The sequence below is a fragment of the Rosa rugosa genome, chromosome 5 (genome assembly GCF_958449725.1).
Source record: "Rosa rugosa chromosome 5, drRosRugo1.1, whole genome shotgun sequence".
In the NCBI taxonomy this organism is placed as follows: Eukaryota; Viridiplantae; Streptophyta; class Magnoliopsida; order Rosales; family Rosaceae; genus Rosa; species Rosa rugosa.
Window position 1 is genome coordinate 5,412,078 of NC_084824.1, and position 15,342 is coordinate 5,427,419.

Consider the following 15,342-nt stretch of genomic DNA (forward strand, 5'->3'; position numbering starts at 1 on the left):
TGTTGGCTAGTTTTTTCTGTCTTTTGTTTTTGTTTGGCCTCGCTTTTTAGGACAGCAACATCGTTATTTATACCCTCCCGCGAGTACCTTTTTTCTGCAAAAAAAGTAAAACAGAAAATGAGAAAAAAAAATAAAAATAAATAGTTCATGAGTTCTGGGTACTGACTAGATCACTCGCTTTATTGGACTTGTGAATTCTTTGTCAAACAGCAACTCAAACTGTGTTGACTGATCAGATTTGAGTCGTAGAACCCAACAATGGAGGAGAAGAGTGACAAAACTCTGCAACAAAGCGGTTCTGTTCATCTCACAAAATCGATTCGTTGCATCGTCAAACTCGGTCAGTTACCTTCTACCTTTTTCATTCATTTGGTACTATATATACATATATATATATATATGTGCTATCGTTCAGAGCTTTATAGAATAAGGTTAGAAGCTCGTTTGGTTAATCGTGGATTGGTAAAGTTCAAGTCTTTATTCAAATCAATCACTGCTTGGATAAATGAATTGATGGAATCAGTATAAGTTGAGCAAAGACAGCTCCTTTTCAACTTGGATAAATCTAATGCTGTGCCACTTATAACTAAGGAAGCTGATTTGGATGAATTGTTGCACAAAATTTGTTGGTGTGTCTCATGGATTGTTAAAATGTGATTTTTACTCCTTGTCTAGGAGGTGCAGCAATTACTTGCAAGAATGAATTAGAGACCATAAATGAAGAGAATCTCAAGATGGTTTCCTCGCAGCTGAGGCAATCGATGATTGCTGGTTCGTCTTCTGGAAAGGTTCTTGGGATGGATTGGAGCAAGAAATCTGGAGAACCAGAAATTTCATTCACTGTGGATGATTTCGAAGATCAACCAGTTGCGGAGTCGAGCCCTTTTGTAGTTGTTCATGGAGCAGGTTAGTTACTCAGAATCTTAGGTGGATAATGCATCTTGGCCATATGTACTAGAATTGAAAGAGTAGTATAAGTTCATTGTGTTGTAGATAAGGGCAGTGGTCTGATATATAGTTTACAATTCAGGCTCTTTTGGGCACTTTCAAGCTAGTAAATCTGGGGTGCATAAAGGAGGATGGAATCGACCCCTGGTCAAGGCTGGTTTTGTTGCCACCCGCATATCTGTAGGATATAATGCCCTGTTGCTTTTGTCTGTTGGAGACTCTATCTATATGTAGGCCTTACAGAATTTCCTCAAATTCCATGTTTATCATGTCCGTTTCAACTATTTCAGGTTACGAATCTCAATCTTGAAATTGTTAGAGCCCTAGCCAGAGGTACTCATCTACCTAGTAAAGTACAAACTTTAGAGCAGGGTTTTGTCTCTGGGAACTCTATCACCTCACTTTTCTGAGTTCTTTTATGTCATTTCTTTTCAGAGGGGATTCCTTCCATAGGAATGTCTCCATTTGCATGTGGATGGTCAACTAGCGAAAGGAATGTTAGTATTTTGATGATGCTATATGCTGCAATTCTGAAGTTATTTTATAGTTCCTTTCCTTTTTATTATATGTTTTGAGCTTGTTACCTAATCTTCTTTTTTCTGACTCAAGTTTCCTGTTTCTGCAGATAGCCTCAGCTGATTTGTCTGTAGTGACCAAGGCTATTGAATCTGGTTTAGTACCTGTAAGTTTGCAATCCTTAAGTGACAAATGATACTTTTAACCCTTGGCGTTAACTATAGTTTGTTTTTTTTTTTTTTTTCTCTGTCACTAGTGTTGATTGTTATCTGTTTCCTAGGTTCTGCATGGAGATGCTGTGCTCGATGACTTACTGGTATGGTCTCTCTTATAGAAATTGATATCTTATTGTTTATGGCTAACTGGTATTAATGCCTTTTTAGTTGATTTTCGTGACCAGGACTGCACCATATTGAGTGGGGATGTTATCATCAGTCATCTAGCAGCACACTTGAAGCCTGACTACGTTGTTTTTCTTGTATCCACCATTCGAAATGAGAAACTTTCGTGCATTATTTTGGAATTTGACATACAGAATGCATATCTTGATAGTTGATACATTACCAATATTGGATGCTTGTTTTCTTCTTAATTGTGAATTTAAGACGGATGTTCTCGGGGTATATGATCGTCCACCATCAGAACCCAATGCAATACTCTTGAGAGAAATTGGTAAGGTCAACTGATGATCCTGTATATTAATTGAAATGAAATTTAATTAGTAGTGATCTTAAATTGTGTCAGCTTATAAAAAAGTTCAATTACAGCTGTGGCTGAAGATGGGAGCTGGTCCGTTGTGAGGCCAACACTTCAGGACATGAATACTCGAGGTGAGTTTGAGGTACTCCAGTTTCACCCTAATATCATGAAGAATTGAAGTGATCGTGTCAACCTTCCAGTCGCACAACAGTAAAATTGAGTCCTTTGCAGCAGCATTTGTCTCACGTATCACTTGCCATTTTAGGACTATTGGTGAAGTTTTACTTATTTAGTAGTAATTTATCTTATTTATTAGTATATACATTAACTTGGAGAGAATTGTGATGTAACAGTTAAAACTAGTGTAGCAGCCCATGATACAACTGGTGGAATGATGACCAAGATAGGAGAAGCTGCAATGATTGCAAAGCTAGGGATCAATGTCTATATTGTGAAGGTAAAGTATTAATCCCTCACCTTCCCTTCGTTCTTTCTTCCACTTTAATGCTCATAATTTCACATAGTTTGCTGCTGCTTGCAACAGGCAGCCACAAGCCATGCGTTGAGGGCCTTGAGCGGTGAATTGCAAGGCGAAATTCCTGATGATTGGCTTGGAACATTAATCCGGTTTTCAAGTAAATGACCATCTGATGCTAGAGTCGCTGAACAGTCAACACTTGAAAAAAGACAAACTTCTGGTACTGATTCCAATGAATCTTACTACATGAATTGTTTGAATGCAACACTAGAAAACTGATTGTAATATACTGAAAATCTTTAGTTTTGTTGATATCTGAGTTGGCATCAAAATGATAATGAGTTGAGATTCACATAATCCATTAGTTCAGGGTTGAGAATTTGGAATGCCAGCCTCTATTCTGTTTGATATAGTTGACAGTGACTAGGTTTCTGTGTTCATCTATTTCCCTTGAGTTTCCGTATTGGAGCTGAAGCATTCGTAATTCATTATTGCAGTTGTAGAGTGATGTATGAACTAGTACAGTTTAATATACGAATATGGCTACAGAATATGCTTAACTAATAAAAGGAGGCAGTTATTATAATTGACAAGATGAAGAACCCCAAAATTCCAACATGTGAAACATAAAACAAAGATTTACTATCCTCCTGTAAATTTAAGACCGCCGAACATAAATTAAATGGATAGGTAAGCAGAAGAGTAGCCATTGGCTATAAAAATGGTGTAATCTAAAAGATCACCTGGAATGCCTATTGTAAAGTAAGCTAGCAGAGTCCATTGTATGATGGCATAATCCAAAGTGTTTCTGGCGTGTGCCTCTGCATCGTATTTAGAGGGTAAGGTTGTGTGATGGTTCCATCTTCTAAATTGAACTTGAAAGTACTCGTACCATTTGGACCCTTTAGGGAAGAATTTGTAGTGTAGTATATGGAATTTCGCTGGCACTTGGGGAAGTTTGATGCCGAAACAGAGACTGCATTATAGTCATCCACAAATAGAGCTTCATCTCCAATGCTGCTTGTTTCAACTTGCTGCTTAACAACAACGGAACCATCTCCGTCACTGAGCACCACCTTATAAGTACCAGGAGGCAGTTCTGGAAACTCAACATTGTAGTAGATTTTTCCTTCGGAAACGCTGCACAATGTTGTTTGCTTTCCGTTAACGTATCAAAAGCATATATGGGAGGAGGAAGTATCCTTGTTACGCCGGCAGGTGTGTTGGTTTGCCTGGTTGTAGTCTTTCTTTCGCAAGAGAATAATAGTGTTTGCAAATGGCTGCAAAACGAACATGGTCAGCAGGTTCTAACAATTTATCAAGAATCAGAAACACAACCGTTAGAGGGAGACTATCCCATTTCTGGGTTTAATAAGTAGCACCTACCGCCCGAGGCACTCGTCATCTTTTGGTATTTCCTTATGAACAAACGGGCATATTGATTTACTCATTTGCTCATTACAAAGTTGCCATCAGCCAATGATTTACTGTTCTGCCTCTCATGCCTGTTTTACCATTTTGCCTCCCCTTCAATTAAATTACCCACAAAATCCAAGCATATAATTTAGACCTTAATTAAATTAAAATTGGGAGTGAGATAAAGAAAGATTTTGATCCTATAAACTCACACCATTCATATGATGTGTTGGCAATTTCTAGTTAACATGAAAGCGTGAAAAACAACTGTATAATTGCTCAAAAGAGAAAATGTGCCCTATAATGTAAGGGAAAATAAAGAGAATCCTATAAGAATAAGGCTCTTTTTTTTGGTAATAAATTAATAATAAGAAAAATCTTATTGTAGGAGATTAAAATTTAATTATGTGACAGTTTTATATGGATCGGACTTGTTTTTCTTCCCCTTTTCCTTTTTTTTTTCTTCTTTTTTTCCCATTAATAGATAAACACAGTATTTCTAAAGAGGTCCTTGAGACGTTTCTAATTTCTTACTTGTACTACAATTGTGTGATTGGCAAGTAAGGACTAGTTGAATGATTTTTTTGATCCCTTAACTTGCTTAAATGCGAGCGTCTCTTATACTTGAATGTGTTGGATTTATTTAGGTAGGTTTTTCTAGATTTTCTGGTCGGAATTGTTGTTGGAGCAGTACTCTAGCTTTTAGCCATTGATTTTTAATGATATCAATTTTTTTTATCATTTTTTTTAATATAATGATATCAATAGGGACAAAAAATATGCAAAGAAGTGAAGAACAGGGCTACCTGATTATAATGTGAGACAAACAGCAGCCTCCTATAAAAATAAGGAAATCCTATGAGATGCAGAATCTGATACCAAGAATGAAAAGAAGAGATATGAATTACTATTAGGAAATCCTAGGCAATACTAAGCCACTGTTCAATGAAGTAAGGACATCCTAGGCAACCTATTCGATGTTGCCGGACAGAAATAAGGAAAGCTTTTAGTTCATTTTCACTGTTCGTCTACATTTACTCATTTTTCTTTGGAAAGCTATCCTGACTTGACTAGGAAACGAAAGCTTTTTACTATAGCCAGTCGGTAGATCTGCTTGCTTTTGGAAGAAAGATTTTAAGTTAAAATGTAAATCTTAATCTGATACGTGGGAAACTAATATGTGATGATTGAGATCTCAACTTTCCATGGCAGTAACATATGGTCGATCAAGAATAGATCTGATATGTACTGATGATAATAGCCAAAAAGCTCAATAACTAACTAACTCTAAATCATGAAAACTTCAAAAAGCTCGAAAAAGCAAGTCGTTAATCAATCCGGTCCATAGCGTATGCACTGTTCCACCAACTTCCTGACCGTGTTTAACCCAAGTGACGCAGGCCAACCAGAATCAGTAGCCACAGCAGTGACAGTGTGTGCTCCAAGATAAAGATGACAGTCGGTAGCAAATTCAAGTGCCTCCAAGTAGTGCTTCTTCAGACGTTCACGGCGTTCGGAAAATCGCTTCTTGTCGATCCCATATTCCCAAGCAAATCCATCTTCTTGTAACCCTATCTTGATGAGATCGTATGCAATCACGTCGTTGAGAGCGAGTTCTATCGCCAGAGATGGGGGCACAGTAGTCGTTGCCAAAAGTTCAAGAAGATGAGAAGCCCTGTAATCTTGGCAATGAAATCTTGTTATTGAAGCTTTCAAGACAGACTCGGTCAGATTCAGTGACAATGAAGAAACACCGCACTTCTTGAAAGCCGGTAGCAGCTCCGGCCAAGCTACTTGCAACTCCGATGCGCGGCTTTCGGGTAAGAAAGCGGAATAGTAGTAAGTGAATCCCACTTCCTCTTTGCTGTCCATTGTCGCTTTTGGGTTGTTTGCTTCGATTACAGCAGCCATTGATTCCTAGGGTAGAGCTTCTGAATTGGAAAGTTTAGAGCAGAAAATTGATGGAGAAGAAACGGTTATGTAATACTGAGAGAGAGAGAGAGAGAGAGAGAGAGAGAGAGGGAATGCTTTTGATACTAGTTGATGTCAGTGAAGCATGAAAGAACTAAAGAAGTGGCCTAATATTTATAGTTTAACGGGATCCTCTACGAATGAGGAAATCGAATCCCTCTGGAATAAGGAAATCATAATTAATCCCACATCCGTAAGGAAATTAAATATGGTTCTTGATGAGCCAAATGAAAACATATGATTTACCCGAATAAGAAAAAAAAAAAAAACATATGAATGTCGGTTTTTGTATTGTCATTCTCATTTGTGTTTAGTTTGTGACAACATATCTTATTTTTCGACTACGATTTTGTAAAAATAAATTGGACTGACATTTTCGAGTTTTATTAGTTTAGGAAAGTATTTAAAAATCATGTTTTAGGAATTAGAAATTTGTGACAGAAAATAAGAACATAACAATTTAGACATATATTCGTGTACCAATAAATTTTGATGAAAAATATCAATTTTGAAATTTTGTTCCAAGTTTTTTTGTCCGACAACAAATGTTGATTTTATGATCCGCAAGCTGCAACGCCTCCGGCCATTCTTTCTTCTCCACCGTAACCGATAACATCTAGAGAATTAGCTCGGGACAAAGAGTGATTGATGGCGATCCTTGATCACAAAGAAGCTGTGGACCAGCGCAGGAAGTCTTTGTCAACGAAGGGAAATCCCTACTCTTCTTTGAGTTAGTGATCGATCTCCACCTCGGATGTAAACCCTATCGTGGTGAACCAGGTTAACAAAGTCACGATCAAACAAAAATGGTAATTCACTAGATTGTGTCTTATGGGGATACATGTTCAAATTCTTAACCAGATAAACTCTTCGCAGCAGAAGGATGAATTTGCTTAGGTAAAGGTCATCGGGCACAGCAACAGCACATGTTCTCTCCCTTAGACCATCTCCAATGGAGTAGTCTTTAGACAACTGAACGACTACTTTTACTCCAATCCATGTGCCATTTCTGATGTGGTATGATGTGGCAAAAGACAGATTGGGGAGGTTGTCAAATTTGACAGCCCAAAGGCGAACTGTCTTTTATTTTTGGACAAAATACTGTTTACTCTCTATACTTATAGGGTATCGACGTTTCAGTCCCTGACGTTTCAATTTCACCTGGATAGTCCATAAACTCTCTAATTTCACACAAAAGGTCCCTGCCGTCAATTTTCCGTCCAAAATTCCGTTTTCTTGCTGACGTGACACTTTTTTCACAATGAAATTACTATTATACCCTCACATTCTCTTTTATTATTATTTATTTATTTGTTCTCTCTTTTTTTGTTTTTTCTTTTCACCTCTTCTTCTTCAGCTCTCTTTCCTCATTCTCTCTCTCTCCCCTCTCCTTCTGCCTCTAAAGAAGAAGCAGCCGCAGCAGCAGCCCAAGAGGCGGAGCTGCAAACCCCAACTGAGCCCGCCGCAATTGTTAAAGAACCAAGCCCGCCGCAATTTCCAAAACGCCATCGCCGCTCGCCAAGCAGCCTTTCTCACCTTCTGCTTCCCGATCCCGGCCCGAAAAAGCACCTTGCTCTGTTCTCTAGAGTGGTGCTCTGTTCTTATTCTGGGATAGAACATTAGAGGGGCGGAGGCTGGAGCAAACCCGAGCAAGAATAGGTCGAGCGCCATCGTATTGAAAAGGCCATTCGAAACTGTCGGGGTCCAATGCATCGGCGCCTTCGTACCCAAAATCGCCCAACAGTGAGCACAGTGTGGCTCCGCTCATTCCCGATCAGAATCTCTCTTCTTCAGATCTTGATGGTTTTCAAATTTCAAATTGGAAGGTGGAAGGTGAACTGATTTGGTGGAAGTGGTGGTGAATTGATTTGGTTTGGGTGCTCCGATTTGAGGAAGAAAGGGTGGTGGTGAATTGATTTAGTTTGGGTGCTCCGATTTGAGGAAGGAAAGGCGGTGGAAGGTGAATTGATTTGGTTTGGGTGTGCTCCGATTTGGTTTGGAGCCGCCATATGGAGAGGGGTGATTGGGAGGGGTGGTGGTGCTTGCCGGCGTGACGGGGATGATGGATGGATGGATGGTGGGATGGCTAGCATTTTCTCGGAGCGGCGGGTACGCAGGCGGTGGTGGGACGGCGAGGTTTTGGCTTGCGAGACGGTGGTAGGTTTTGATCTTATTTCTAAAGCCTGAATGGTTGGGGTTTGCAGCTCCGCCTCTTGGGCTGCTGCTGCAGCTGCTTCTTCTTTGGAGGCTAAAGAGAGCTGAAGAGGAAGAGGTGAAAAGAAAAAACAAAAAAAGATTTTAAATAATAATAGGACTAAATACTGTTTAGTCCTTGAGCTTTTGATCATAAAACACTTTAGTCCCTGACCTTCTAATTTCACACGTTTAGTCTCTGTACTTCAAAATTTCAGACCAATAGGTCCTTGCCGTTTAAAAGTCGCGGCGAAATGTCTATTATGTCCTCAGTTCTTTTTTTTTAATTAATTAAATTTTTTTTTTTTTTGAAAATGATTTTTTTTTCCCTTTCTTTCTTTCTGTTTATTTTTTTCTGTTTTTTTTCCTTTCTTTCTTTCTGTTTGAAAAAAAAGAATAAATAAATAAAAAGAAAAATGAATAAATTTATTATAAAAAAAAAAGAACTGAGGGCATAATAGACATTTCACCGCGACTTTTAGACGGCAAGGACCTATTGGTCTGAAATTTTGAAGTACAAGGACTAAACGTGTGAAATTAGAAGGTCAGGGACTGAAGTGTTTTATGGTCAAAAGCTCAAGGACTAAACAGTATTTAGTCCATAATAATAAAAGAGAAGGTAAGTGTATAATAGTCATTTCAGTGTGAAAAAAGTGCCACGTTAGCAAGAAAACGGAATTTTGGACGGAAAATTGACGGCAGAGACCTTTTGTGTGAAATTAGAGAGTTTATGGACTATCCAGGTGAAATTGAAACGTCAGGGACTGAAACGTCGATACCCTAAGTATAGAGAGTAAACAGTATTTTGTCCAAAAATAAAAGACAGTTCGCCTTTGGGCTGTCAAATTTGACAACCTCCCCAATCTGTCTTTTGCCACATCATACCACATCAGAAATGGCACATGGATTGGAGTAAAAGTAGTAGGGCTGGGCTCGGGTCGGGCCGGGCCCGAAAATTGGTGAGACCGAGACCGAACCCGAAAATATCGGTTCGGGCCGGTTCGGGCTTTTTGTAGACTGAAAACCGACAGAAACCGAACCCATTCGGTCCGGTTCGGTTTTCGGGCTTTTTCGGGCCCAAAATGACAGTTTTGTCTGTTTTGCCTGTTTTGCCAGTTTTGGTACCTAGAATGCATATCAAATTATATAATGCTGTGAAATAAACTCATTAACATAACTATAATCAATTTGCAATAATCAAGTTTAGCCAGAGTTTACACTTTACAACACAAACTCAAGAGTCCAGAGTCCAGAATACATTGTCCAACAGAAATTAAACAATCCAAATGAATAAACACAATTTGCAGTTTTGCACAAAGTCAAACTGTCCACAAGTGCACAAACGCCTTATTGCTGCCTTGCTCGGCCTGCTGCCTTGCTCCACAAGTCCAAACCTCCATGACAACTCGACAAGTGCACAAATCTGCAAGATACCAAATCACAAAGATACCAACACAGCAACACAACATTAAAGCAGTAACCATTAACCAATAATCCAATATCTTGAAAGCAACAAGTCAATAACCAATAAAATGCAGAAATTAACATCATTAAGGCCAAATGCAGAAATGCAGAACATTAACTAAATAAATGCAGATTGCTAACTAATGCAGAAACGCACAGTTTTAAACAATATATCCCACTTATCATTAAGGCCAAATGCAGAAATGCAGAACATTAACTAAATAAATGCAGATTGCTAACTAATGCAGAAACGCACAGTTTTAAACAATATATCCCACTTATCATTAAGGCCAAATGCAGAAATGCAGAACATTAACTAAATAAATGCAGATTGCTAACTAAATGCAGAAACGCACAGTTTTAAACAAAAACTGAGGCAGTACCTTATTTTGTTGCTTTACTTTTGCCTGCATCACGTACCCTTGAATTCTTTGAAGCTTTAGATGATTTAGACGTAGATGGCTTTGCAGGCTGATCAATTGTACTTCCACCTTCCTCCCTTGCATGTTCTGCAAAGCAACAAAAGTGCAAAAGTTTAAACAAAAACTGTCCAGATTTTGGTACACATTACTACATTGTATTATAAACTTGAAATAAATTAACAAGGCAGCCATTCCAAAAATAAAAATCATACCATCCTCCACACTTTCATAAAATTCAATGTCCTCGATACTAGGAACATATTGAACGTTGTTGATGCTTTCAGATCTGATCCAATTTTGGTAGCATATCAATGCTTCCACCGTTTTGGGAGTTAGAGAACTCCTAAAGGGATCGATGACCCTTCTGCCTGTGCTAAAGCAAGACTCACTTGCCACTGTGCTCACTTGTATTGCCAAAACATCCTTGGCAAGGGCAGCAAGATTAGGATACTTGGCACCATTCAACTTCCACCACTCCAATATATCCCACTTATGAGGAATTGCAGGCTTCTCAATCGGGTCCAATAAGTATCTATCCACTTCATGTGCAACAACAGCTTCGTCGGAGTCTTCCAATTCTTTCTCCCAATCTTGTTCCATGTCGGCTATTTTTCCAGTAGGCTCAACTGTCCTTTTGGAGCTGGATTTGCTGCCTTGGCTAATTGAGCTCTCTCCACTTCTAGCTTTTCCATTTCCAGCCTTTGAAGACATCATTGAGGAGCTGTACAGATCACAAAGGGCCACTAGAAGCTCTTTAACCTCAGCAGACTTCTTCTTAATGTCATCAGACTTCATTTTGAGCCACTTATTGCAGATACTTTCAAAGTTTCTGATCTTGAACCTTGGGTTTAACACCAAGGCAATGAATAAAAGCTGATTGTAGTCTTCCAAGCTTCCAAAATACTTATCAAACTTCCCTCTCATCTTCACAGCCATATCGAACAAGATCATTTCAGTCTCTGAACCACTGAAATCATACGGTTTATTGAGCAATTCATCAATCTCCGATTTGATGGCCACTATATCATGAAAAGCTTTCCATGATGTTGGGTGATTTGAGGCACTAATCCTCATTGTCACATCATAGAAGACCTTTAAAAACCTCACAAAAACTGCTGCCTTTTCCCAGTCCTCATTACCCGGTGGCCCCACCCTTTTTATCTTCTGTTTCTTCCTTGAATCAGACCCTCCAACTTGCAGCTCATCAAGTTCATCATCGATGTCTTCATCCTCATCAAAGTACCGCGTGTACTTGCTGTCCTCCTCATCGGCCATTCTATCGAAGGCTTTTCGCAGCTGTAATGCAGTGTCTAGCATTAAAAAGGTAGAGTTCCACCTTGTTGGCACATCAAGGATGCATACTTTCTTCGACTCAACCTTCTCATTCTCTGCACACTGTTTAAAAACATCGAGCCTTTGTCCACTGCTCCGAACATAGCGTATCGCATTCCTAATTGAAGCAACTGATTTCTCCATCATTTTTAGGCCTGATCTGACAATGAGGTTCAGAATATGTGCAAGGCACCTAACATGCAGGTACTTGCCTCCAAGAATAGGCTGTTTCTCCCAGCCTAACATCTTCTTCCTAACGTACTCAATTGCAACCTTATTTGCACTTGCATTGTCAACGGAAATTGTCAACACTCTCTCAACTTCCCAATCAAGCAAACATGCCTCCAACAACTTCCCTATGCTATTGCCTTGATGATCAGGAATCACCCGAAAATTCAGTATTCTTTTGTGCAATGTCCAACCAGCATCAATAAAATGGGCAGTCACCACCATGTAGTTGATATTTTGCACTGATGTCCATGTATCGGTGGTCAAGCAAAGGCAATGATTCCTCAACTCTTTCTTCAGCTCTAATCTGGCTGCTTTATACATGGACAGAAACAGTTTCACAATAACCCTCCTAGAAGGCACATCCCACCTAGGTACAGCCACACTACAAAAGTATCTAAACCCCGGCCTTTCGATGAAACTGAAAGGCAGTTCATCCATTACTATCATCTTGCAGGCTGCTTCCTTGCAAGCTTCCTGACTCCATTTCACCATCACCAACTCCTTAGTGCCACCGGTACTTAATACCTGCTGCCCACTTTCTAAATCAACCCTACCCGGATATTTTTTGCACACGTCTTGTATATGTCTCCTAAGTGAACTAGTTCCATTTCCATAAGTATCACATGCAAGATCAGTTCCACAGTAATTGCACTTAGCTCTCTGTTTAACACAAGTTTGAACTTTCTTACCATCCTTAATCTCGAACTGAGGCTTCTCAATCTTCTTGAAGTGCAACCACACCCAAGATCTTCCAGCAGGTTTTTCTTCTTTTGCTTCTTCATTTTCATCATCTCCAGCATTGCTCGGTCCAGCAGCAGCAGCAGCTGCAGCTTCACCATGTTTTCTCTTCACACCAGCCCTCCTCTTTGAGCTTTTGAATGTTTTGGGAATCGGCTGAACCCTTGAAGCATCAGTTGGTGTTGGAAGAGCAATGGCTTTTGAATTGGAATTGGAATCAGAACTTGCGGATGAATTGGAATCGGAACTGTGGGATGAATTCTGAGTAGAAGCCATGAAATGCTATGCCTGATTAGCAGAGGAGTTCAACAGCCTCACTCCAACATGAAGAATGTTTGCATGTGCAAACAAAAGAAACAAAGAAGAGGAAAGAATCTGCAGAGAAATCAAATTTTCAGTACCAAGTACCAACATACACATAATTAAAAAAATCTCCTGAAATAGCATGATATGCTCCTGAAATGACCAACAAAAAAAAAAACCACCAGCTGCCTAGAACGCGAGATATTGTTGACCCACATCCTAATAGCTTAACCATTTGAAAAACTAAACCACCAGCTGCCTAGAACGCTAGAATGATACTAAAAGAAAAACTGAAGGTTGCAGCATTAAAAAAGAAAAGAAAAAAAGAACAGATATATTAAACAAAATCCATAATTCAGTGGATATCAACATTGTAATCATAAACTCAGCATACAATAAAAATCCTGAATTTGTTCATACCACACGAGGTTGAGAACTGTTTGCACAGGCAATGCACCCTACACCCCCGTAATCCAGGCACTCATATAATGACCTAGAGGCTACGCATCCACAGTGGAGAGGCTGCAGAAAATTAAGGAAATATATCAATAGAGTGAGTGAGAGAGAGAGAGAGAGAGAGAGGTAGAATTCTTTAAACATAATCAAACTTCCAGTTAACCTTGTGGCACGAACTGCAGTCCCTCCAACCCGTTTCCCCTAAATGAAATGTATCACAGAAAACTGACTTCTCATATGCAGCTCTGCATTACACACAGTCCAATGTCAGAAACAAAATATACATTTGGAAACCAAATCAGGAAACATACATATATACATAATGTATTTTATTAACAACTTAACCCTAATGAAATGACATGTCTAAAACACAGTAGAATTACAGTATTCCTTACTTGCAACCTAATGAAGACTAAATGGATTCGTAGAGAGATTGCATAGTAGATAAAATCCAACAAATGAAATTCATTGTTCCAATGCATGAAACACAATCCAAGTAGCTATAGATTTATACTAGCATGGGTATATTGAAAGTTGAAGTATTTGGGGTATGAATGACAATTCAACATAACAGCAAAACTGAGAAGTACAAAATATAGATGGTGAGAAAGTCTTAAGTAAATAGCTATAGTATGGGCAGAAACAAACAAATCAAATGATGCTAATTATTTTCACTCTATTAACATAAGTAATATAGAATTAGAATACTGTATAGTATGATAAAACAGCAGATGATAGAAAACATAAGCGCCCTACCACTAATGGAGTAATTAATATATATATAGTACTCATCGATCTTCATATAATTCATTCCATAACATATTTCTCATCCGTATTTCAGTCATATATATGCGCATTTAGTCTCTAGAGAACATCAGCCATGCATGCTAGAGAAGTTTTCTTAGTGTAAATCAAAGAATACCTCGCCAGGAGGGACTGAAGCCAAATCCTACTATGTGCATCTCATATATCTCACCAAGAGATATATTAGTGAATTATTAATTGAAGAACAATCATCAACCAAACTCTAATATCATAATCCCACTGCTTAGATCCGAATATATGGCTATTTAACACAACCAGACATTACATTAAATTTAACATGAGGTTAATATTGGGTTCTCGAAAGACTCTGTGATATAATTTGCTACACAACGCCCTGCTAATTCCATTACCAAGACATTAATAGAGGCTACATCTTTCAAATTTGATTACAATCAGGGTTTTCCTAATTTTGCAGCCAGAATTACAGAAACAAAGTGTCGCCGGAGCTTAAAAACAAGAAGATCGAAACAAGAATCTGATAAAATGATGAAAGAAATTACAGATCGGGGAAGGTGTTGAGGGAAAGTGAGGAAGGAGAGGGATTTTTACATGGAATCTGCAAAAGGGCTGCGTACTTGTGCGTGCATTCGTGATTGCAGGGAGGACCCCATTGCTGCGGTATCATCGTCTCTCTCTCTCTGTGTGAATGGCGGAGCGGTGGTGGGTAACTGGGCAGAGAGGAAGAAGCTTTGATCACAGATAGAGATAGAGAGCTGGTAATGGAGACCGGAGCAGGAGCTGGTAATGGAGACCGGAGCAGGAGCTGGTAATGGAGACCGGAGAGAGAGATACACAACTCACTGGGACTGAGAGAGGGAGAGGGAGATTTCAATCAATTTCATCAGATCTGAAATTTGGGGCTGAGGTCGATAGTCGATACAAGCAAAGGCTGCAAAGTCGCAAAGAGAGGGAGGCTGAGGTTGAGGTTGAGTTAGTGGACACCGAGGCTTTAGGAGTTTAGGGTTGTGTATATATTTTTTTTTTAATATTAAACTTATTATTATAACACCCAATTATGGGCTGACATGTGGCATGTGCTACAGTATTCGGTTCGGGTCGGGCTTTCGGGCCCTGAAAATATGCAACCCGAGACCGAACCGATTTTTTATAATCGGTTCGGGCTTTAGACCGAACCGAAAATTTATGTTCTAAAACCGAACCGATTCGGTCTTTTTTCCTCGGTTCGGGTCGGGTCCTCGGTCTTTCGGGTCCGGACGCCCACCCCTAAAAAGTAGTCTTTCAGTTGTCTAAAGACTACTCCATTGGAGATGGTCTAAGGGAGAGAAAATGTGGTGTTGCTGTGCCCGATGACCTTTACCTAAGCAAATTCATCCTTCTCTTTCTTTGATT

General features: G+C 39.3%; 2 protein-coding genes across 2 annotated transcripts; one reads left to right on the forward strand and one right to left on the reverse strand.

Annotated features, from left to right (window-relative positions):
• Positions 1 to 3,081, forward strand: LOC133709922 (isopentenyl phosphate kinase). The gene is made up of 12 exons (XM_062135880.1): positions 1 to 340; positions 676 to 906; positions 1,031 to 1,128; positions 1,239 to 1,281; positions 1,384 to 1,445; positions 1,574 to 1,630; positions 1,745 to 1,780; positions 1,865 to 1,942; positions 2,070 to 2,136; positions 2,232 to 2,294; positions 2,517 to 2,620; positions 2,708 to 3,081. Exons 1-12 carry the CDS (start codon positions 259 to 261, stop codon positions 2,804 to 2,806), a joined length of 1,020 nt encoding a protein of 339 aa, XP_061991864.1. The 5' UTR covers positions 1 to 258; the 3' UTR covers positions 2,807 to 3,081.
• A 2,308-nt stretch (positions 3,082 to 5,389) lies between these two features.
• LOC133711093 (uncharacterized) lies at positions 5,390 to 5,968 on the reverse strand. Its single transcript, XM_062137263.1, has one exon. The coding sequence runs from the start codon at positions 5,966 to 5,968 to the stop codon at positions 5,390 to 5,392; it is 579 nt and encodes a 192-aa protein (XP_061993247.1).
• Positions 5,969 to 15,342: the final 9,374 nt, after the last annotated feature.